The sequence below is a fragment of the Jaculus jaculus genome, chromosome X (assembly GCF_020740685.1).
Source record: "Jaculus jaculus isolate mJacJac1 chromosome X, mJacJac1.mat.Y.cur, whole genome shotgun sequence".
Taxonomy (NCBI): domain Eukaryota; kingdom Metazoa; phylum Chordata; class Mammalia; order Rodentia; family Dipodidae; genus Jaculus; species Jaculus jaculus.
The window spans coordinates 71,007,190-71,026,421 of record NC_059125.1 but is presented as its reverse complement, the minus strand read 5'-3'; the positions used below and the strand labels follow the sequence as shown (position 1 = coordinate 71,026,421).

Sequence of the window (19,232 nt, the reverse complement as noted above, 5' to 3'; positions counted from 1 at the left end):
ATGTTTTACTATATAATCCTTTCAGAATCAATCCAATATCTTAATGATAAAATGTGATTTTACATTGATTATTTGAGAATTGAATATTTCCTGACAAAGGTAAATTTTAAAGTCATGTGTGCTCAATAGAAATCAAAATTTGCTATATCAGTTGGGTATGGTAGCACATGCGTTTAGTCTCAGCACACAGAAGGCAGAAGTAGGAGGGTCAATGTGAGTTCTAGGCCACCCAGAGACTACATAGTGAATTCCCAGTCAGCCTGGACTCCAGTGAGACCCTACTTCAAAAGAAAACAACAAAAAAGTTGCTATATCAATATTGTTTCTGATAACTAAATATTGTAATTATTAAATATTACCACTTATTACTTAAATAACAACACAGTAAATATGTAAATATGTTTCCTTCAATCTTCTAAGATTTATAATAATGTACTTTTCCTATTAACTTGAATCTTGCTTTCAACTTCCCATTCTGTGTTTCTTAATTCCTAATCATAAACTGAATATTTTTTTCTGGTACCCTCTGTCAACTACTGAAACCCATTCCTCTTGGTATGAATGCATGCATGTATGTATGTATGTATTATTTTCTTTTCTTTTCTTCTCTTTCTTTCTTTTGGGGTAGAGTGTTTTCTGAGACAAAGTCTATGTACATAGCCCTGGCTTACTAACTTGCAACAATCCTCCAGCTTCTGCTATCTGATTGCTCAGATTATAGGCATGTGCCATTACCTAGATATTTTCTGTTTTTATTATTATTATTATTATTATTATTATTATTATTATTATTATTAATTATTCCCTACCTAGTCTCCTATTTGCCTTGGCAGATAGAGCTTTATCCTCTTTTGTACCTCTAATCTCTTTCATCGGTCACTTGAACAACTCTTTACTAGTACAATTTGCCAATCAAATCTGAAATGGCAGAACAGAGAGACCAGTAAGGTGATCTTTGTCTAAGGGGAAAAGTTTTCCTAACATGAGCAAGAAAGACATTCATTTTACATTTCTCTAAAATTTATTTAAAAAAATAACTTTGTATCTCCTTATAGAAACTGCAGAAAACTGCAAGCTAGCTAAAACAATTCATTTCACTCATATACTAAATAGTTATCTGAGATACAAAAAGCAGCAACAAGTGTGGCCTTATTTGTGTTTCTTCCTTGCCAGTCTGCTATTTTTATTTAAAATACTAGAATGGAAACTAAGGAAACCTTGGTAACACCAACTCTATATTATCAGTTTGCTTAGACAAAACATCCTTTTTAAGGTTTTTTATTGCTATTGTTTGTCACTGTTCCCTTGCTAATAAACAGGATGATAATGCCCACCCTTGTGACCACAGAATATTACATATCAAATCAAATAATATATGAGGCACTTTTTGTAAACTAAATTCCCCATAAACTAAGCTATATCAGCCAGATATGGATTTATATATTCTATATTAAAATATTCATTTTCACTCTGTAAATAGAGTTGAAATACAGGCACTTGTATAGACTATAAATTTATTCTATCATAATCTATGGAGGCAAGGGTTATCCATCTATAATTTTAAAGGGAAAACAATGTTTGAGAAATACTATGAAAGTATGCCATTCTCATTTCTGGTAATTCACTTCTTTTCACTTCAGTGGAGTTTAGCTATGACGTACCATTAAATTTTCTAACTACTTCAAAATCATTTACTAAAAATTACAAAGACAAAGTAACATAAAAGTCTTATAAAATATTAAAATTTAAGTAATTTCATTCCTAGGTAAAATGATTTTATAAATGCATTTAATTAAAAAAAATCTTTAGAGCACACTGGATTCCTGACCCAACCAAGATTAATCATTAAAACAACATAATTTCCCAGGGAATGATTATAGTTTCTCATATAGCTATGTTTATGACAAATTGTAGCACATACAATTACTAATATATCCCTAAGATATTGTACTCTTTTATCCCCATTATCCAAGTTAGAATTCACTGTACATAAAATGCATACTTTCTGACATAAGCAGATGAAATTAACCAGAAAACTAGCTCAACAACAGGTGGTTAATAGTGCTTTATTTCAACCTTCATAGAAAAAGTTAAATTGGCTAAGAGAACTTGTAGGCTAAAGCATAAAACAGGTGTCTGTTTATTTAGGTGAGAAAGGGTAGTAGATTTGGTACATCAAACAGGAAGAAAAAAAGGCTAGGATAAAAATAATCCAAAACATTTGGAAATAAGAATATAATAAACAATAAATGAATGAGTCTAATGTTATACTTATATTTTTAAAGATATTATTTGGTTTTTAACTTTTTACCCTACATCAAAATATATGTTAAATGGTAAAAATAAACATATTCTTAGAAACTATATTTTCCTATATTCATCATTAGATAAAAGATACTAGTGGGGTATTTTTAAGCAGAGAAACGTAAATGCATCATAGCTATATACTTTAACAGAATTGAATAACTTTATGATGAGCTCAAAACAAGACAGAGTAGAAAAGCAGTATGATTTCATTTATACAAAAATGTTCAAAAGCATGTAAACCTAAGTAATATATTATTTATATATGCAAACATTATAGAAAAATAAGAAAAATGGAGAATAGGCATGAATTCAAGACAGAGGCTGCCACGAGGGTCAGAAGGAATATGGTTAGAAAAGTGTACATAAGTTAATTTGTAGAAAATTATAAGTTCTTTTTTCTTAAATTGGTTGACTAGTCACAAGTGATTGTTTTCTTTTTTGTGCACGAAATTATTGTACAATACTTTAGAAGTATTTAATTATTAAAATCATTTAAAATTATATTATTTTCCAATATTTTGTTGTGAGATTTATGATTTTTAAAGATATGAATTTTTCAACAACAGTTATAAGTCAACATGTATGCACTTAAAATACTGATTTTTCTAAATCTGGCTTTAAGAAATCAGAGGCTCACAAAAATATGAGGGCAAATAAAAACTTACTTAGCATCTAGAGTAGTTCAGTGTTAGTATGGTGCCCATCAACAACAATTTTCTCTAATTGAACAATTTCATATCTGATTTAAAATGACCTTATCTATCCTAAGGATGCATCTTAAAAAAATCATACAATCTTCAAACACATTTAAAAATTATGCATTGTATACATATAAAACTTAACCACTTTATAAAACTTGGAAATGATCAAGTATAATGTATTGTCCTAATATGTATGGTTTTACTGAAATAACTATTAAGAATATTAAGTGCTTAAGAAAGAACGTTTTTTTAAAAAATTACCTTCACACCCCAAAAAACTTAAGTTTCTCATCAATGAAACATAATTGTTGATTTTGCACAGAAACTGATGAAATCTGCAAAATTTTATGTTTCCATAAGCCTTGCAACTCAATTATGAGGTATAAAACCAAAACTAATTTTACTGCAGTTTTACCTATGAAAGTGATTTACAGGCTGTACTTTTCCGGAAACGTGTATTTTAAAGGTGTATTTTTTTCTTTTAAAGCAACATGCTGAATTTACAATTACAGAAGTATGAAGTGTATGTCCAATCATTATCAATATAGCATAACAAAACATTAGCTTTTAGAGTATTTCATTTAAAGTGGAAGTAATCCTAAGGATAAAAAAAGCTTTCCCAATGACATATTGATTTTCATTTAGTGACATTTTAAAGACGACAAAATAACATCTTAGTACATCGTTGAAATTTCTATGATATTTAGTTTGGAACACCACCACCCCAAAGCCAACCAGCCCTTCCTTATGCTAAACCAAGACTCGGCGTCTACTATACTAACCTTTGGGCATTTTAGTAAGTTACAAACAAAATGTCTAGCACTATCACCTACTTATAGTAAATCACTTTACCAAATTATAGTTTTCTATGGTACAGAAAAGTACTTAGTATGAATGTTCTTCACAGAAACATCGTCTCGAACTTACTTTTCTGCTCCTTGTAGCCTAAAGCTTCCACACTGCCAACCACGACAACCCATAAACCCGTATTTTAAACTACTATAATTTTCAAAAAGTACTTTAAAAGTCCTATACCTTTGTCTTCATCCTTTTAGACTAAAGCTGGGAAAGAGGGGAGGGGTCAAGGATGGATAGTGTAAAATCTGAGGGAAAAAGTTGGGCAGAAAGGTAAGAAGAATCCGAGAGGTCAGAGGAAAGAACTAGAATGTTGGTTGGTTGCCGGACCCTTAAGGTGAGGCGGTTTTCTCAAGCGCACGTGAAGCATCTGACGGGGAGGGACTTCAACCGCAGCTCTCGGGCCTCCACCGCCCCCTAGCGACCGGAGCCTTACCAGCGCTCCTAGCCGCAGCCATTTTGGCGAAGCCCCAGTACCGCCCCTCGGGCCCTCCGGCCTCCGCCCACTCCGAGCACCGAAACAGGAAGTGGGGTTGCCACCTCTACGGCGAGCCGGCCAGGTTGGCTCCGTCTCGGGATTGGGTGCGTTCCCGCGAACAGCTGGTACCCCTGACCCAGGCGCTGCCTCCCTGCGCCCCGCGGTCTCGTGGAGCCATGTCTAATATGGAGAGTATCCTTTCAGTGTGTCCAGGCGCTTGCCGCCCGCGCCAGGGGAGCGGGAGAAGGGCCCGAGCTCGCGGTCGCAGTGCGAGCCCGGTGGCCGTGACCTTTTTGGTCCTTGTGTGGAGCGAGGGCTCTGGCGCTGTGGGCTAGGCTCCCACGGCCCGGGTTTTGCCATTTATTTATTATTTCTTTTTCTAGCAGCAGCTGCCGCCGTCATCCTAGAATCGGAGAAAGTGGTTCGGCTGGAGAGTCTCTGGACTTGATGTGAGCTTAAGGAGTCCGAACCCTCTCATTGAGGACTTCTGTCACCTGTCATAGCTGTAAATTGTGACCTCTTTGAAATGGCTAGGGAGTGGTGCGGGACCAGAGGCGGCCAGGATTTGCCAATGGTTTGAGGTAAAGGTGGAGGTGGAGGTGCACAAATACCTTTTGGCGAACTGCTCCCCTCTTGTGAATGGAGGTGACTGATAATGGGAGGGTTTATTACCAGCCCTCCAAATTCAGATGAGTGCTTGCTTCCTAATGACAGTGCTTGTTGATTTAAAACATAAAGAAACCCCCTTTTCTTCCTAAAGCTAGGAAATCCATTCTCCAAACCCGTGCTGTTTAAGAAATTACTTGGGAACTGAGAACCAAGCCGTGTGACAAGCTAAGCTGGAGAAATATGAAATTGTTTTTCACTACTAAAATTCCATCACAGGAACTCCATGCTGCTGTAATGCTTGCCTTTTGCAGGAGTTGGCATTAAAAAAAAAATAGAATAAGTTGTTATATTCCCAGTGCAGTTTGGCAAAATGATAAAATATGGGTAATGGTAATTATTTGGTAGCTCATGTTAAAGCACTTTTGTCTTCATTAATTTATAAGCCTGAAAGACAGACAATGGAGGTATTTTATGACAAAATGAAAATGGTGCTAAAACCCTATTTGCTGGATTGATCAACATAGACAAAAAATAAATATTGGAGGTCATCTTATGAACAGAATAGATAACTAAGAAATGCCCAGTTGTCACTGTCCGTTAAAGACTAAAAGAAGTGTAGTTTTGCTTGGTATATAAAGAGAAGAGCGCTGACCTATAAGTGAATATAAATTATTATTTACATTTCCTTTTAAGAAGCCTGGGGGTTAGGGCAAGTTACATATACTCTCCTCATCTAACATTGACTTGTCTGTAAGGCATACTACCTGGCCGTCCGACTTTATAAAAGTATTTCTGAAGGTAAAAGGAAATGGTAGTGTCTAACAAATTGTAGTCCTGAACTTACCCAAATATGAGCAAATAGTTTAAAAATTGCTCTTTTCCAAGATCATTTGGAAGGATTTGGGGTAATAGTGCTGAAAGTAGTGTGGTTTCCTATTATAATAAGATATGTTGCTTTTGCTCTATATAACATGCCCTGTTTTATTTCCAGTAACGAAACAACTGAACTGGGTGTAGTGGTACACTTTAATACTAACAGCTGGGAGGATGATCACTGTTGGTTTGAAGCCACCCTGAGCTACAGAATGAATTCCAGGTCAGCCTGGGCTAGAGTAAGACCCTACCTGGAAAACAACAACCCAACTGGTTATTCTAGTTTTTTTTTTTTTTTTTTTTTTTTGTCACTTGTGTATGTATGGTGCACATACCTCATATGCAAAGGCCAGAGAAGGTCAGGGGCCCTACTCTATTGGTTTTCCAACTAATTTTCTTTTTTTTTAAAAAAAAATAAGTTATATTTATTTATTTGAGAGCGACAGACAGCGAGAGAAAGAGGTGGGGGGGGGAGAGAATGGACACACCAGGGCCTCCAGCCACTGCAAATGAATTCCAGATGTGTGCACCCCCTTGTGCATCTGGCTAACGTGGGTCCTGGGGAATGAAGCCTCAGGCTTCACAGGGAAGTGCTTAACCGCTAAGCCATCTCTCCAGCCCCAACTAATTTCCTTGAGACAGGGTCTTTTACTGAACCTGGAGATGCCATTTTTTGGTCTGGCTGGCTAACCAGCAAGCTCCAGTATTTCTCCTTTGTCTGCTCTGGTCATACTGGGGTTATAGGTATGCATGGCTATGCCTGGATTTTCCATGTGTGCTAGATCTTTATGTTTAAATAACAAGCACTCTTACCTGCTGAAAAATCTCCCAGCCCTGTTAATAATTTTCTTTCATTGAAAGGTATGTCTCAATATAATTGAGTTTAATGCCTAACAAAAACTGTCATAAGACATTTCATTGCCATGCGATTCTAAATATAGGCTATATTCTCCTTTTCTTTAACCATATGGACATCTTTTAAGTTTTTGAATATCTTCAATAATTTTCATTTTAACTATTGATGTGTGCAGAAAAACTTGAAAACAATAAACAATTATTGTATCATGGTTAGACAGCAAGTTTTTCAGATGTTTATTTCAGATTTTTTTGATGGCCCAATAAGTGATGTTTTCTTAGGTATAATATGCTTGATGATGTGTAGTCTCAAGTGGTTGGAGCAGTACTGGCTATAATTCTTTTTTTTTTTTTTTACTTTACTAGTATGTATTTTCATACAATTATATCACTGTACATTGATTTAATTACTACATCCCATTAGCCTCCCTTTAGCATCACAATCTATATATTCTTTATACCCCCAAACATTCTCCTTTCTATTTTCATGTCTTCTGTATGTATCAATTTATATATTTAAATCCATTTTTTGACAAATAAGAGAAAGTGCCATTTGTCTCTTTCCCAACTACCTTTTCAGTTCCTTTCTTTTTAATTCCCTTCTTCCCACTATAAATAATTGCCTTTCAATGTTCATGTCATGTATATATGTGTATGCATATGTGGTGTGTGTGTATATGTATATTTAGAGTCCACATGAAAAAGTGGTTATTTTATTTAACACAATGAATTTTTTAAGTTAAGATTGGTAATAGTCTCTTTTTTATTTGATTTTTTCAGATTTTTTATCCCAGTTAAGATCTATTAGTTTATTTTTCAGATGTATGTATGTTTATGTATACATATATATAGTTTGATACTATGTTAGAGGAATATGAAAATTTTAATTGTTAAATTAATTTGTGAAGTTTTACTATTATATTGTGACCCTGGTTTTAATTCATAATACTATACTTTTATATATCATTTTGATTGGTACTAATAAACTTAGACCTATTTATTTTAGGATACTTTTTTCTGCTTTTTGACATATATTATTCTGTCTTTATATCTTGACATCCTGTTTTAAGCACCTAGCTAACTTTTGTTATTTTTTAATCCATTATGACATGGAAATATCTCTGTTCATTTATTGTATAATTTCTGTATGGCCTTTTATTTCTGGATTCATGATTCCTTTGCTGCCCTTTTAGATCTTTAAATAATTACCACATTTTCCCTTTATTACTTTGGATGTAACATGCTAGTTTAGCAGTACTCTTGACATTTTAACATGTATTGTTAATATTAAAGTTAATGAGACACAATTCTTCTCAACTCCAGTAAGATTTTCACATATTTAACTTCACTACCCCATTCTTTGTCATATATGGGATTTTTTTTGTAATAACCTATCGCTTCTGGGCACAATATTCTGCCCAGCTCTCACTTTTAAAAAAATACACATTTTAATTAGCCAACATGAAGTAGGCTTACATATTCATAGCATCTTTAGTTTTGATTAAACCTTTTTCCACACCTTATTTTCTTCCATTCCTTCCTATGACACCACTTTGACCAAGACTATTTCTCTCCTAGAATTCTACCCCTATGTTATCCCCATCCCTGGAGCCTTCCTCTCTCTTCTATCATTCCCACTTTTTAGCTCCCTGGCCTCTACTATTTCTTTAGCTCACAAACAAGTCTTTAAAAATTGAATCTTGAACTGTAAATGGGAGAAAACGGTTTGACTTTGTGAGCCCAGGTTACTTCCCTTAGATTAATCTTTTGTAGATTCATCCATGTTCTTGCAAAATTCATAATTTTATGTTTCTTTGCAGTGAAGAGAGCTAAATCATGTGTACATACCACATCTTCATTATCCAGTAATTAATGAAGAGCATCTAGGCTGCCATTTCCTATCTCTTGTTAGTAGAACAGTAATGGATGTGGATATCAAGTATCTGTATGGTAAAGTGTATATTCCTATGACCTAGAGTGGTATAGCGAGGTCATGTGCTACATCTGTTTTTAGATTGTTTTAGAAACCTCCACACCATTTTATATAATGGTTCCACTTGTTTACATTCCCAAAAACAGTGAATAATTGTCCCTTTTTACTCTGCACACCTTTACAGGCATCTGTTGTCATTTGCTTCCTTGAGGATAGCCTTTCTGGCCAGAGTGAAGTAGAATCTCAGAATAGTGTTAATTTGCATTTCCCAGATAAAATACAGATATATATCATTGAAAAAAATATTTATTGGTCACTTATATTTCTTTGAGAATTGTGTTAATTTTGATGGGGTTGTTTGGTTTATTGTTACTTAGGTTTTTGTGTTCTTTGTATATACTGTGTTAATCCTTTGTTAGATATATAGTAGGCAAAGATTTTCTCTATTCTGTATGCTGCCTCTGTTTAACAGTGCCTTGTGCTGTATAAAAGTTGTCTTTTTAGCTCTATATGTTATATGTCATTTAATTCAGATGCTTCTCTGTTTATTTTGGGAGGGTGACTTTACTGGTCAATTGGTGAGAGTACGGTATTGAAGTTGCCCACTACTATTGTTCTGGGGTTAATCTATGAATTTATGGCTTGTAGTGTTTGCTTAATGAAATTGAGTGTACCCATGTTATGTGCTTGTGTGTTTACAGTTGTAATGTCCTCTTGTTGGATTGTTCCTTAATCAGCATGAAGTGGCATTCTTTTATTCTGTGGCTTTTTTTTTTTTTTGACATAGGAACCTACATTAGCCCAGGCTGACCTGGAATTCATTTAGTGTCAGGCTGGCCTTAAACTCACAGAGATCCTCCTACCTTGGCCTCCTGAGCACTGGTATTAAAGGTGTGCATCAACCCTCCTGGCAAAGAGAGAGAATGGACACATCAGGGCCTCTAGTCACTGCAAATGAACTCCAGACACAAGTGTTACGTTGTTTATCTGGCTTTATGTGGGTACTGGGAAATCAAACTCAGGTCCTTAAGCTTTATGGGCAAATGGAGACATCTTTCCAGCCCTGAACTAACATTGTTTATGTCTCTGACTAATGTCAGTTTGAATTGTGCCCTGTGAGATATTAGAGTAGCAAGAACTGTTTGTTTCCTAGGCCCACTTGCTTGAAACTCCATTTTCTAACATTTTACTCTAAAGTATCATGTATCTTTTATGGAGTAATGAGTTTGTCAGTGGCAGAAAACAGAAGGATCCTGCCTTTTATTTCACCCTGCTAGTCTGTGTTATTTTTTTTTGGGAATTTAAACCATTAGTATTCAGTTATTATTGAAAGGTATGTATTAATGCCTATCATTCTTGTTGTTTCTGTATTGCTTAGTGTTCCTCTGCTTCTCTCTTGTGCTAACTAGTATTCTGGTATGGTTTATTCTGTGGCTTTATGTTTGTGCTTTTCATCCTCTTTAGTCTGAATGGTTCCTTCTAGTATTTTCTGTATAGCTAGCTTACTCGTCATCTATTACTTTCTTCTGGTTTTGTTTTCTCTTCGTTTGTTTTGATTTTATCATGGGATGTCATTCTTTCCCCTTCAACTATGAGAAGTAGATTTGCTGGTTATTATAGTCTGGCTTGGCAATTGTTACCTTTCAGAACTAGAGATACATCACTCCAAACTCTTCTGGCTTTTAAATTTTCTGTTGAAAAATATATGGTTATTCTGATGGGCTTGCCTTTATAGGTACTTATCTTTTGCTGCTTTCAATATGTTATTTGGTCTATGTAGTTATGTAGTAGTTTAATTATAATATAATGAGAGAGATTCTTTTCTGTTCTTGTAGGTTTAGTGTTCTAAATATCTCCTGTATCTGTCATGTCATCTTTTTCCCTAATTTTGGGAAGTTTTCCTCTATGATTTTGTTGAAAATTCTCCTCCTTCTAGACCCACACTTATTAACTTAATTTCTCCTTGTTGGAATGTTCAAAATCTTCTTTGTCTGCAAGCTCAGATATTCTATCCTCTCCTTGTTCCCTTCTGTTTCTGAGGCATTTTATAGAGGTTTTTTTTTTTTTTAATTTGCCTTACTGTGTTTTTCATTTCCACTATTTCTGATTACTTTTTCTTCAGTATTTTTATTTTCTTGCTCATATCTTCTATTGATCTCCTTATTTCCATTAGCTGCCTTCCTGTGTTTTCTTGGTGTTCCTTCAGGAATTTGTTTTCTTATTTCATTTCTTTGTTTATTTGAATATACTTATAATCATTCAGTCATTCTTTTGAATTCCCTGTCTGGCATTTTATCTGTATCAGTCTCACTGGAGGTCATTAGTATTGGGATTCATGCTTTTTAGCAGTTTTGTTGCCTTGAGGTAGGGTGTTTGTGTTTCTTACTGAGTTGGGATCTTCACATTTCAAGTTATTTCTTTGTTTGGATTTTCTTTTTGTTGTATTAGCTGTATTCTTAGACATGTAGGTCAGAAGTTACATGTCAGGGCCAGAGCTCAGTGTCAGGTGTGGGCTCTGTATTATTCTCAAAGAAGAATACTAACAGTAGGAGAAAGCAAAGCTGGTAGAAGTGTCTCCTATGGGAATGTCCTGCTAGTAAATTAGCAATAGTGGTCTACTGACTTCAAAAGTTTTGGGGAGCAAATGAGCAAGGCTTTTCAAGTGAGTTTCTATCTCATTGAGGTTAAGTAGGTTCCCTCTTTGGTACATGATGGGCTTGTCTCAGCTGGCTAGATATGTCAGCTACTCTGGATGCTGTGTGTAGGATAGGTAAATGAGATTCCTTGACTTCTGGCAATCAAGGGTTGTATTCCTGGTGCCTGCATATGATGGAGACAAAGCTGTGAATTGCCACCTAGAGGTGTTCCAGAGCACCTTGTCTGATCCCCACTTGTTCTCTCCTTCAGGTTCTTTTGATTGTGCAGGGAGTTTTGAGTCTATCATGACAGGATATACTAGGTTGCAGAAGCTGGTCACATTCAGTCCAACAGTAAGGAATGTGAGTAATACTGCTTATTGAAGTGTTATTAAAGGTAGTGTTTTTCTTTCCATTTTGTGTCTTGTCTTTCTTTTTGTTTATTTGCATTTAATTTTTATTTTTTGTTTTTAATGACATTTTATTAAAAATTTATTCTTAAAATATTTTAGAGTTGAAGAAAATTTACAAAAATAGTAAAATCACTATATACTCTTTACTAATCTTTACCTAGCTGTCTGATATAAACATAGTATATCTGTGAACAGAAAGAAAAATAGTATCATTATATTGTTATTAGCTAAACTCATTTGGATTTCATCATTGACATAATTATTGTGTGTGTGTGTGTGCATAAGGATCTAGTCCAGGATTCTATGCTGCATTTAGTCACCCTGTCTTTGTAGTTTTCAGAAGTTTGACAATTCAGTCTTTCCTTGATTTTCTTTAATTTGATACTTCAAGACTGTGCCAGTCATTTATAACAAATGTCTTTTAGATCAGGATTTTTCAGTGTTTTGTTTTGAGTACTTTGAAGCTTTTAGCAGTACCACCATGGAAGGGATGCAGGATGGATTTTCCTCAAGCCGTCACTTTGAAGGGAAACTACATTGACATGCTTTATTAATGATAGCATTAACCTTGCTTTAAGTTTTTTTTTTTTCTCCTAACTTCATCATGGTACTTATTTTCCCCTTGTAATTAATAAACGCTATATTTTACTTTTTGATTGTCAAAAAATGAAAAGTAGGAAAATATAGAACAGATAGAATTTGTTGTAGCTTTACAAAAGCTTTGGGATTAGTTGGTTAAAATCAAATCAGGTCTATTTTTAAATAATTTTAACATGCTTACAGGCACTTATCTTGGAAAAATGATTTTTGAATAGCCTTAACCTATATTTTCAGAACACTTATTTAATTTGAAGTTTGCTGCCAAAGAACTTAATAGGAATGCCAAGAAATGTGATAAAGAAGAAAAGGCTGAAAAGGCAAAAATTAAAAAGGTAGACTACTTTTAATATTTTTACTGTTTTATTTATAAAATAAGCACAATAAATAATGAAAGCATGGTGAACTGTATATAATATATTTTGGGGGAAAATAATTGTTTTTACAACATACTAAACAAAGTGTCTATGTAAATGAATTATTGTCATAAATAGTAATGGCTTTTCAACTATGCTTTAGTGTTTGTTAATTATTTTTATATGCAAATATGGCTTATAAAATTGTTTCCTTACAGTTTGGCTAACCTTAATGTCTTTCTACTTTTTAAAGTTTCATTTATAAGCATTGTGTATGCTTAGTAGATACATATTTTGACTTTTTACTAGCAGGATTCACCTAAGTAGGCAGTTACACTCAGGGGTAGGATTCAAAGCAGAACCAGTAAAGGAAAAAAGTATATGGGTCAGACTGAACTCAGGCCCACACTTATCAGTCCTTTCCCAGTCAAATCTCCAGCTAGTTCTGATAGCACATGTGAACTGTTGTCTATCAAGGAAGATCTGGACTGGTCTGGAGTTTTTATTGCTTGCTAGTCATGCTGGTACTTCTGCCTATAATATACCAAAATTCTGGAAGGAAACCATTTGTTTGACTCAAACACCATTATTTGCACAAACAGTTCAGGGATAATGACACATCTGGCTTACTTGAGTACTAGGGAATTGAACCTAGGTCCTTAGGCTTTACAGTCAAGCACCTTAACTGCTAAGCCATCTCTCCAGCCTGAGACATGATTTTTCTATTGTTGTATATACATTGTACACAATGATGGATTTTGTAAAGACATTGTGAAATGTGTATTTTGAACATATTTAGACACTTCCACCCTCTCCTTACCCCTTTCCATTCATTGCACCAGACATTATCTCTTATACTTCTATGTCTAATGCACGTATGATTTTATATATATATTATATATAAAGATTCTCACTGGGATGAGATAGAATCTTGATGTTACTTTAAATTTGCACTTCCCAGTTACCTAAGGATGTTGACCACCTTTTTTGTGTATTTATAGGCCAGTTTTCCTCCATCTTTGAATACGTTAAGCTCATGTCATTAGGTCATTTATTGTTTGGATCATTGATTTCTTGGTAGTGAGCCACTCACAGTTCTGGGCTTTCTCCCCAAATACAAGTTACTAGTTGTCAGCCAAGAACCAGACTTTCAAGTGGAAAATTCAAAGGACAAAAGGCTCATACTTACTATGTTAGTTTTTGTACAAGTGAGTTAAAATCTGTTTTAATATACTATTAAATATTATATTAATCAAATTATATTATTTTTCATATTCAGATACTTTGTAATAACACATCTGATTCTCAACTTGAATCACTATAGATAACTAATCTTTACTTTTTACTTAAGAAAACTATACAAGTAGAAAACTTAGAAAAAGACATGGAAGTTCTTACGTGGAGTTAAAAGAAACAGTAAACTTAAAATTGATGTCAGGATTTTACTTTTCTTAGAACATATATCTAAGTATAGCAAGAAAAGAGAAACCTTCAAAAATTTTTGATCTAGTAGTTTTACATACTGAAGAATTTAGAAATAATCAGAAATGTTTTTCTTAAATTATAAAATTTCAGGCAAGGGCAACTATTCATTTTTATAAGTTATTAAGTAATATATATTCCTTTTCTTTTTGTTTTTTCTTTTTTTCCATACATTCCTTTTCTTATGCAAGCCATTTGTAGGCAGGGAGAAGTGCTTCTTGACCTTGTATTTAGTGTACCTTGGTTATCCTCTTCCTCATGTAAATTTCATTACAATTAATTTTTTCTTCTTTTTTTAAAAAATGTTGTTTATTTTTATTTTCTTCTATTTTCTACTCCCCCATAGCTTTTTATTCTTCACCCTTTATTGTGTTCTGAATATATTCCAACACATTGCTTACCACAACTTTTTATTTCTTAATTAGAATGTGTTATATTAAATTTCAATGAAAATCTATATGCCAAAAATATTTTATGTTGATTAAAAGTAGAATTGCATAAAATAAACCACATACATACTAGAAGAGACAGGAGTTATATTTTTTTATAACCTTGGATTGTAACCTGAACCATACAAAGAGTAAAAACCATATAAGGAAGACTGATAACTGTGTTGAAAAAAATCTTTAAATGTACAAATTCCATAAAATGTCAATAGGAAAAATGTACAGGAAAGAACATTTATAGCAGTGTAACAGATGGTCTACTGTGTATAAAGTGCTTTTAAAATTATTTATAGGGGTTAGAGTGATGACTCAGTGGATAATGTGCTTGTCCTAGAAGTGTGAGTACCTGAGTCCAATTCCCCAATACCCTAGTGAATGTCATGTGGACTTGCCAGGCTGACTTTAATTCCAGCACTTAAGAGGAGGAGAGGAGGTATCCCTAGGTCAAACTGACTAGTTAGAGTAGCCAAATCTATGAACTCTAGATTTGAGTGAGACACACTGCCTTAGTGCATAAAAAGGAAAATAACCTGTTGTCAACCTCTAGCCTTCAGATGTCATGTTATACATCTGTACCCATACACATGAACATGCATACACACATGTACATAGCACACATTCACATGTTAAAAATTAAAAAAAAAAACTATTACATAGTAAATATGGAATTGTTAAAGAAAATGCTAAAAATTTATTAAAAGAGGCAAACGATACAGAGTAGTTAATAGAAAAGTCATTCATGTGAGTGAGGGAGATGGCTTTTGCAGTCAGGTTAACATTTCTGGAAGAAATCACCCGACCAAGAGCAGCTTGTTGGAAAAAAGATTTACTTTGGCTTACAGATTCAAGGGGAAGCTCCATGATAGCAGAGGAAAATGTTGGCATGAGCAGAGTGGATATCACCCACTGGCCAACATAAAGTGGACAATAGCAACAGGAGAGTGTGCTAAACACTGTCATGGGGAAACTGGTTATAACACCCATAAACCTGCCCCCAACAATACCCTGCCACCAGGAGACATTCCCAAATCTACATCAGCTGGGAATTTAGCATTCAGAACACCTTGAGTTTACGGAGGACACCTGGCCCCCATAAACTGATAATCATACATGACAGCAAATACAATACATTCAGTACAACTTTAAAAGTTCCCAGAGTTTTTGTCAAACATCCCCATAATTCAAGGTCTTTTAACTAAGCCATAATACCAAAGGGAAAAAAAATCCCCCCAAATCCATAATGGCACAGAATAAACATTCACACTGAAAAAGATGGAATTGGGCATAGCCAAGAAATGTTCAACCAAATTAAACAGGGAAAACAGCAAACTCTATAGTTCCAAGTCCAGTACATCTAGCCAGTGAAAAGTCTCCAAGTCTGATCATTCTAACTAGTAACAAGTCTTTGGAGTTCCAATCCTACCCCACTGGCTAGGCTACTCACAGTCCTGAAAAACGTCATCCCAGGCTGGCAGTTCTCCTTGGCAGCCATCTCATGGTTCCTGCATCTCCACTGGGTTTCTACTGCAATCCATAGTTCATCCTCATGGCCCCATGGGGTATCCATGTAGGCATCCAGCAAACCTGCTTCACACTGCCCATAGCCATTTCCAAAACACAAGTCTGTATTGCAAACTCAGTGACTCTCTCTTTCCTACATTTCTTATACTCCACAATACCAGGTAGGGTGCCAAGTCGTTAACCCAAGAGGGAATAAAGCAGACTTTGAAGAACAGGACACTCCTTGAGCACTCAGGCCCATTCAAAAGAGCCTACATTCTTCCTGTTGCCGCAGTGGAGGTCAGCTGACCCAATCTCAAAGGTTGCAATTTCTTATTGCAGCTAAACAGGCAGTAGTTCACCCAAAAATTTTCTTTTTTTTCTTTTTTTTCTTTTCCTGTGCCATATCCCTCTGCTCACACCAGTCTGTTTCTATGCACTGCAATCCTGCACATGTTCTCAGGACATGGGTATAACAGCAAGCCTCACACAAACTGCTTCCAGCCCAGTCAAAGCAAAGATCTTTCTCACCCTCATAAGCCAAAACTCATAGTCCATAATTCTTACTGCATTCAAGTCTTTCAACTCTGACAGAATAATCCATCAAGCTGTACTTAAAACACTGCAAAGCATTCTTAGGCCAAGGTTTCAAATCCTTACATGTTCTTCTTGAAAATCACCTCCAAAAGGTTAAGGCCACACAGTCAGGTGTCTAGCAGCAAATGACCCCACTCTTGGTACCAACATTACACAGTCAGGTTCATATTGCTGGCAGAAATCACCCAACCGAAAGCAGATTTTGGGAAAAGGAAGTTTTTTTTTTTTTTTTTCCCCCACACTCAATGAAAGCTCCACAAAGGCAGGGGCATATGATGGCATGAGCAGAGGGTGAACGTCACCCCCTGGCCAGAATGAGGTAGACAGTAGCAGCATGAGGGTGTGGCAAACACTGCCATGGGAAAACTGGGTATGAAACCCATAAGCCTGTCCCCAGCAATACACAGATAGCCTCCAGTAGGTGTTAATTCCCAAATCTCCATCAACTGGGAACCTAGCATTCAGGACACCTAAGTGTATGGGGGACACCTGAATCAAACCACCACAGTTTCCATAGTTTTTATCAATTCCAATGATGTTCATATAGCCCCATAGCCCAAGATCTTTTAACTGAAGCATAATACCAAAAAATTCCCCAAAACTCATAATGGCAAAGAATAGACATTCACACTGTACAAGATGGTACTGGGCAAAGCAAAGAAATACTCAACCAACACAAGATCTAAAACAACCAGGACAAACATCAAACTCTGTAACTCCAACACCAACAACTCTAGCCAGTGGCAAGTCTCTAAAACCGATAATCCTAGCCAGTAACAAATCTCTGGAGTTATAATTCTGTCCCTCCAGGTATGCTACTCACAGTCCTTGAAAACTTCATCCGGGGCCAGCAGCTCTCCTTGGCAGCCATGTTGTGGTCCTGGAATCTCCACTGTGCCGCTGCTGCAACCCAGTGTCAATCCTCATGGCTCTATGGGGTCTCCATGCAGGCATCCAGCAAACCTGCTTCACAGTGCCCATGGCCATTCCCAAAACACAAGACTGTGTTGCAAGCTCAGTGACCCTCTCCTGCATTTCTTATACTCCATAAAACAAGGTAGAGTGCCAGTTTGTTAATCTAGCAGGAATAAAGCAGACTTTGAAGAACAGGACACTTCTTGAGCACTCAGGCCCCTTCAAAAGAGTCTACATTCTTCCTGTTGCACGAGTGCAGGTCAGCTGACCCAATCTTAAAGGTTTAATCATTCAATTGAAGCTAAATAGGCAGTAGTTTGGGCCCCCCAAATCCATTTCTGTGCCATATCCCTCTGCTCACACCAGTCTGTTTCTACGCACTGCAACCCTGCACAACTTCTCAGGACACAGATAGACAGCAAGCCTCTCACACAAATTGCATCTAGCCTAGTCCAAGTAAAGCTCCTTTTCACCTTCATAAGTCAAACCTCACAGTCCATAATTCTTACTGCATTTAGGTCTTTCAACTCTTACTACAAGAATCCATAAGGCTGTTCTTACAGCACTGCAAGGTATCTTTATGGCCAGGGTTTCAAATCTTTTCACATTCCTCTTGAAAATTAGCTCCAAAAAGCCAAAGCCACACAGTCAGGCGTCTATCAGTAATCCCACCCCTGGTACCAATATTACTATTGTAGTCAAGTTCGCATTACTGGCAGAAATCACCTGACCAAGAGCAGCTTTTGGGAAAAAAGTCTTTTAGTTTAAGGGAAGTTCTGTGACGGCAGAGGTCAACTGTGGCATGAGCACAGGGTGGACATCACCCTCTGGGCAACATAAGGTAGACAATGGCAACAGGAGAGTGTGCCAAACACTGGCATTGGGAAACTGGCTATAACACCCATAATCCAGCCCCCAATAGTACACCACCTCCAGGAGGCTTTAATTTCCACTTGTCATCAACTGGGGAACCTAGCATCCAGAACACCTAAGTTTATGGGGGAATTAAACCACCACAATGGCTCAGAATGTAGAATACTTGCCATACAAGTATGAGGGCTTGAGGGTCCTGATGCACTCAGTTCAATTTTCCAGCTCTGAGATAAACATCTGGTTGTGGCCACACACAGCTTGTAGCTTCATTTATGGAGACCAGAGAATTGATGGTCAGTCTGGCTGAAAAACAAACAAACAAACAGGAGCTCTGAGTTCAGTTAGAGATTTGTCGGAAGAAAAAAAGCAGATGAACTATAGAGGACTGAATGGTTGTGCCTCTGTCCCTACAACTTATAAGCCAAAATGTGATCATTAATGTGATGGTATCAGTGGGGAGAAGGGCTACTCTTGGTGATAGGTCATAGGGCTGAATCCTCTTCTGTTGGATTCATGTCCTTTTGTAGGATGTGGAGTTCTTTGTGTATATGACCAGGAGTGGTATAACTGGGTCATACAGTTGGTCTATTTTTAACTTTTTGAGGAACCTCCACACTGATTTCCATAATAGCTGCTTCAGTTTATACTCCAAACAGCAGTGAATAAGAGATTCCTTTCCCTCATATCCTTACCATGATTTGTTGTCATTTATTTTCTTGGTGATATGCCATTCTGATGAGGTGAGATAAAATTTCAAAGTAGATTGAATTTGTAGTTCCATGATTGCTAAGGGTGTTGAACACTTT

General features: G+C 36.0%; 1 protein-coding gene across 2 annotated transcripts in view; it reads left to right on the top strand.

Moving 5' to 3' along the window:
* Window positions 1-4,355: 4,355 nt before the first annotated feature.
* LOC101606316 (charged multivesicular body protein 1b-2) overlaps window positions 4,356-19,232 on the top strand; it is a 49,950-nt gene continuing 35,073 nt past the window's right edge. The window contains exons 1-2 of one of the 2 annotated variants that reach the window (XM_045141028.1): window positions 4,356-4,533; window positions 12,495-12,592. In XM_045141028.1, coding sequence (XP_044996963.1) covers window positions 4,518-4,533; window positions 12,495-12,592 — 114 coding nt within the window. In that variant the 5' untranslated portion in view covers window positions 4,356-4,517. The remainder of the gene's footprint in view (window positions 4,534-12,494; window positions 12,593-19,232) is intronic. The other variant, XM_004666965.2, reaches the window with a different exon arrangement.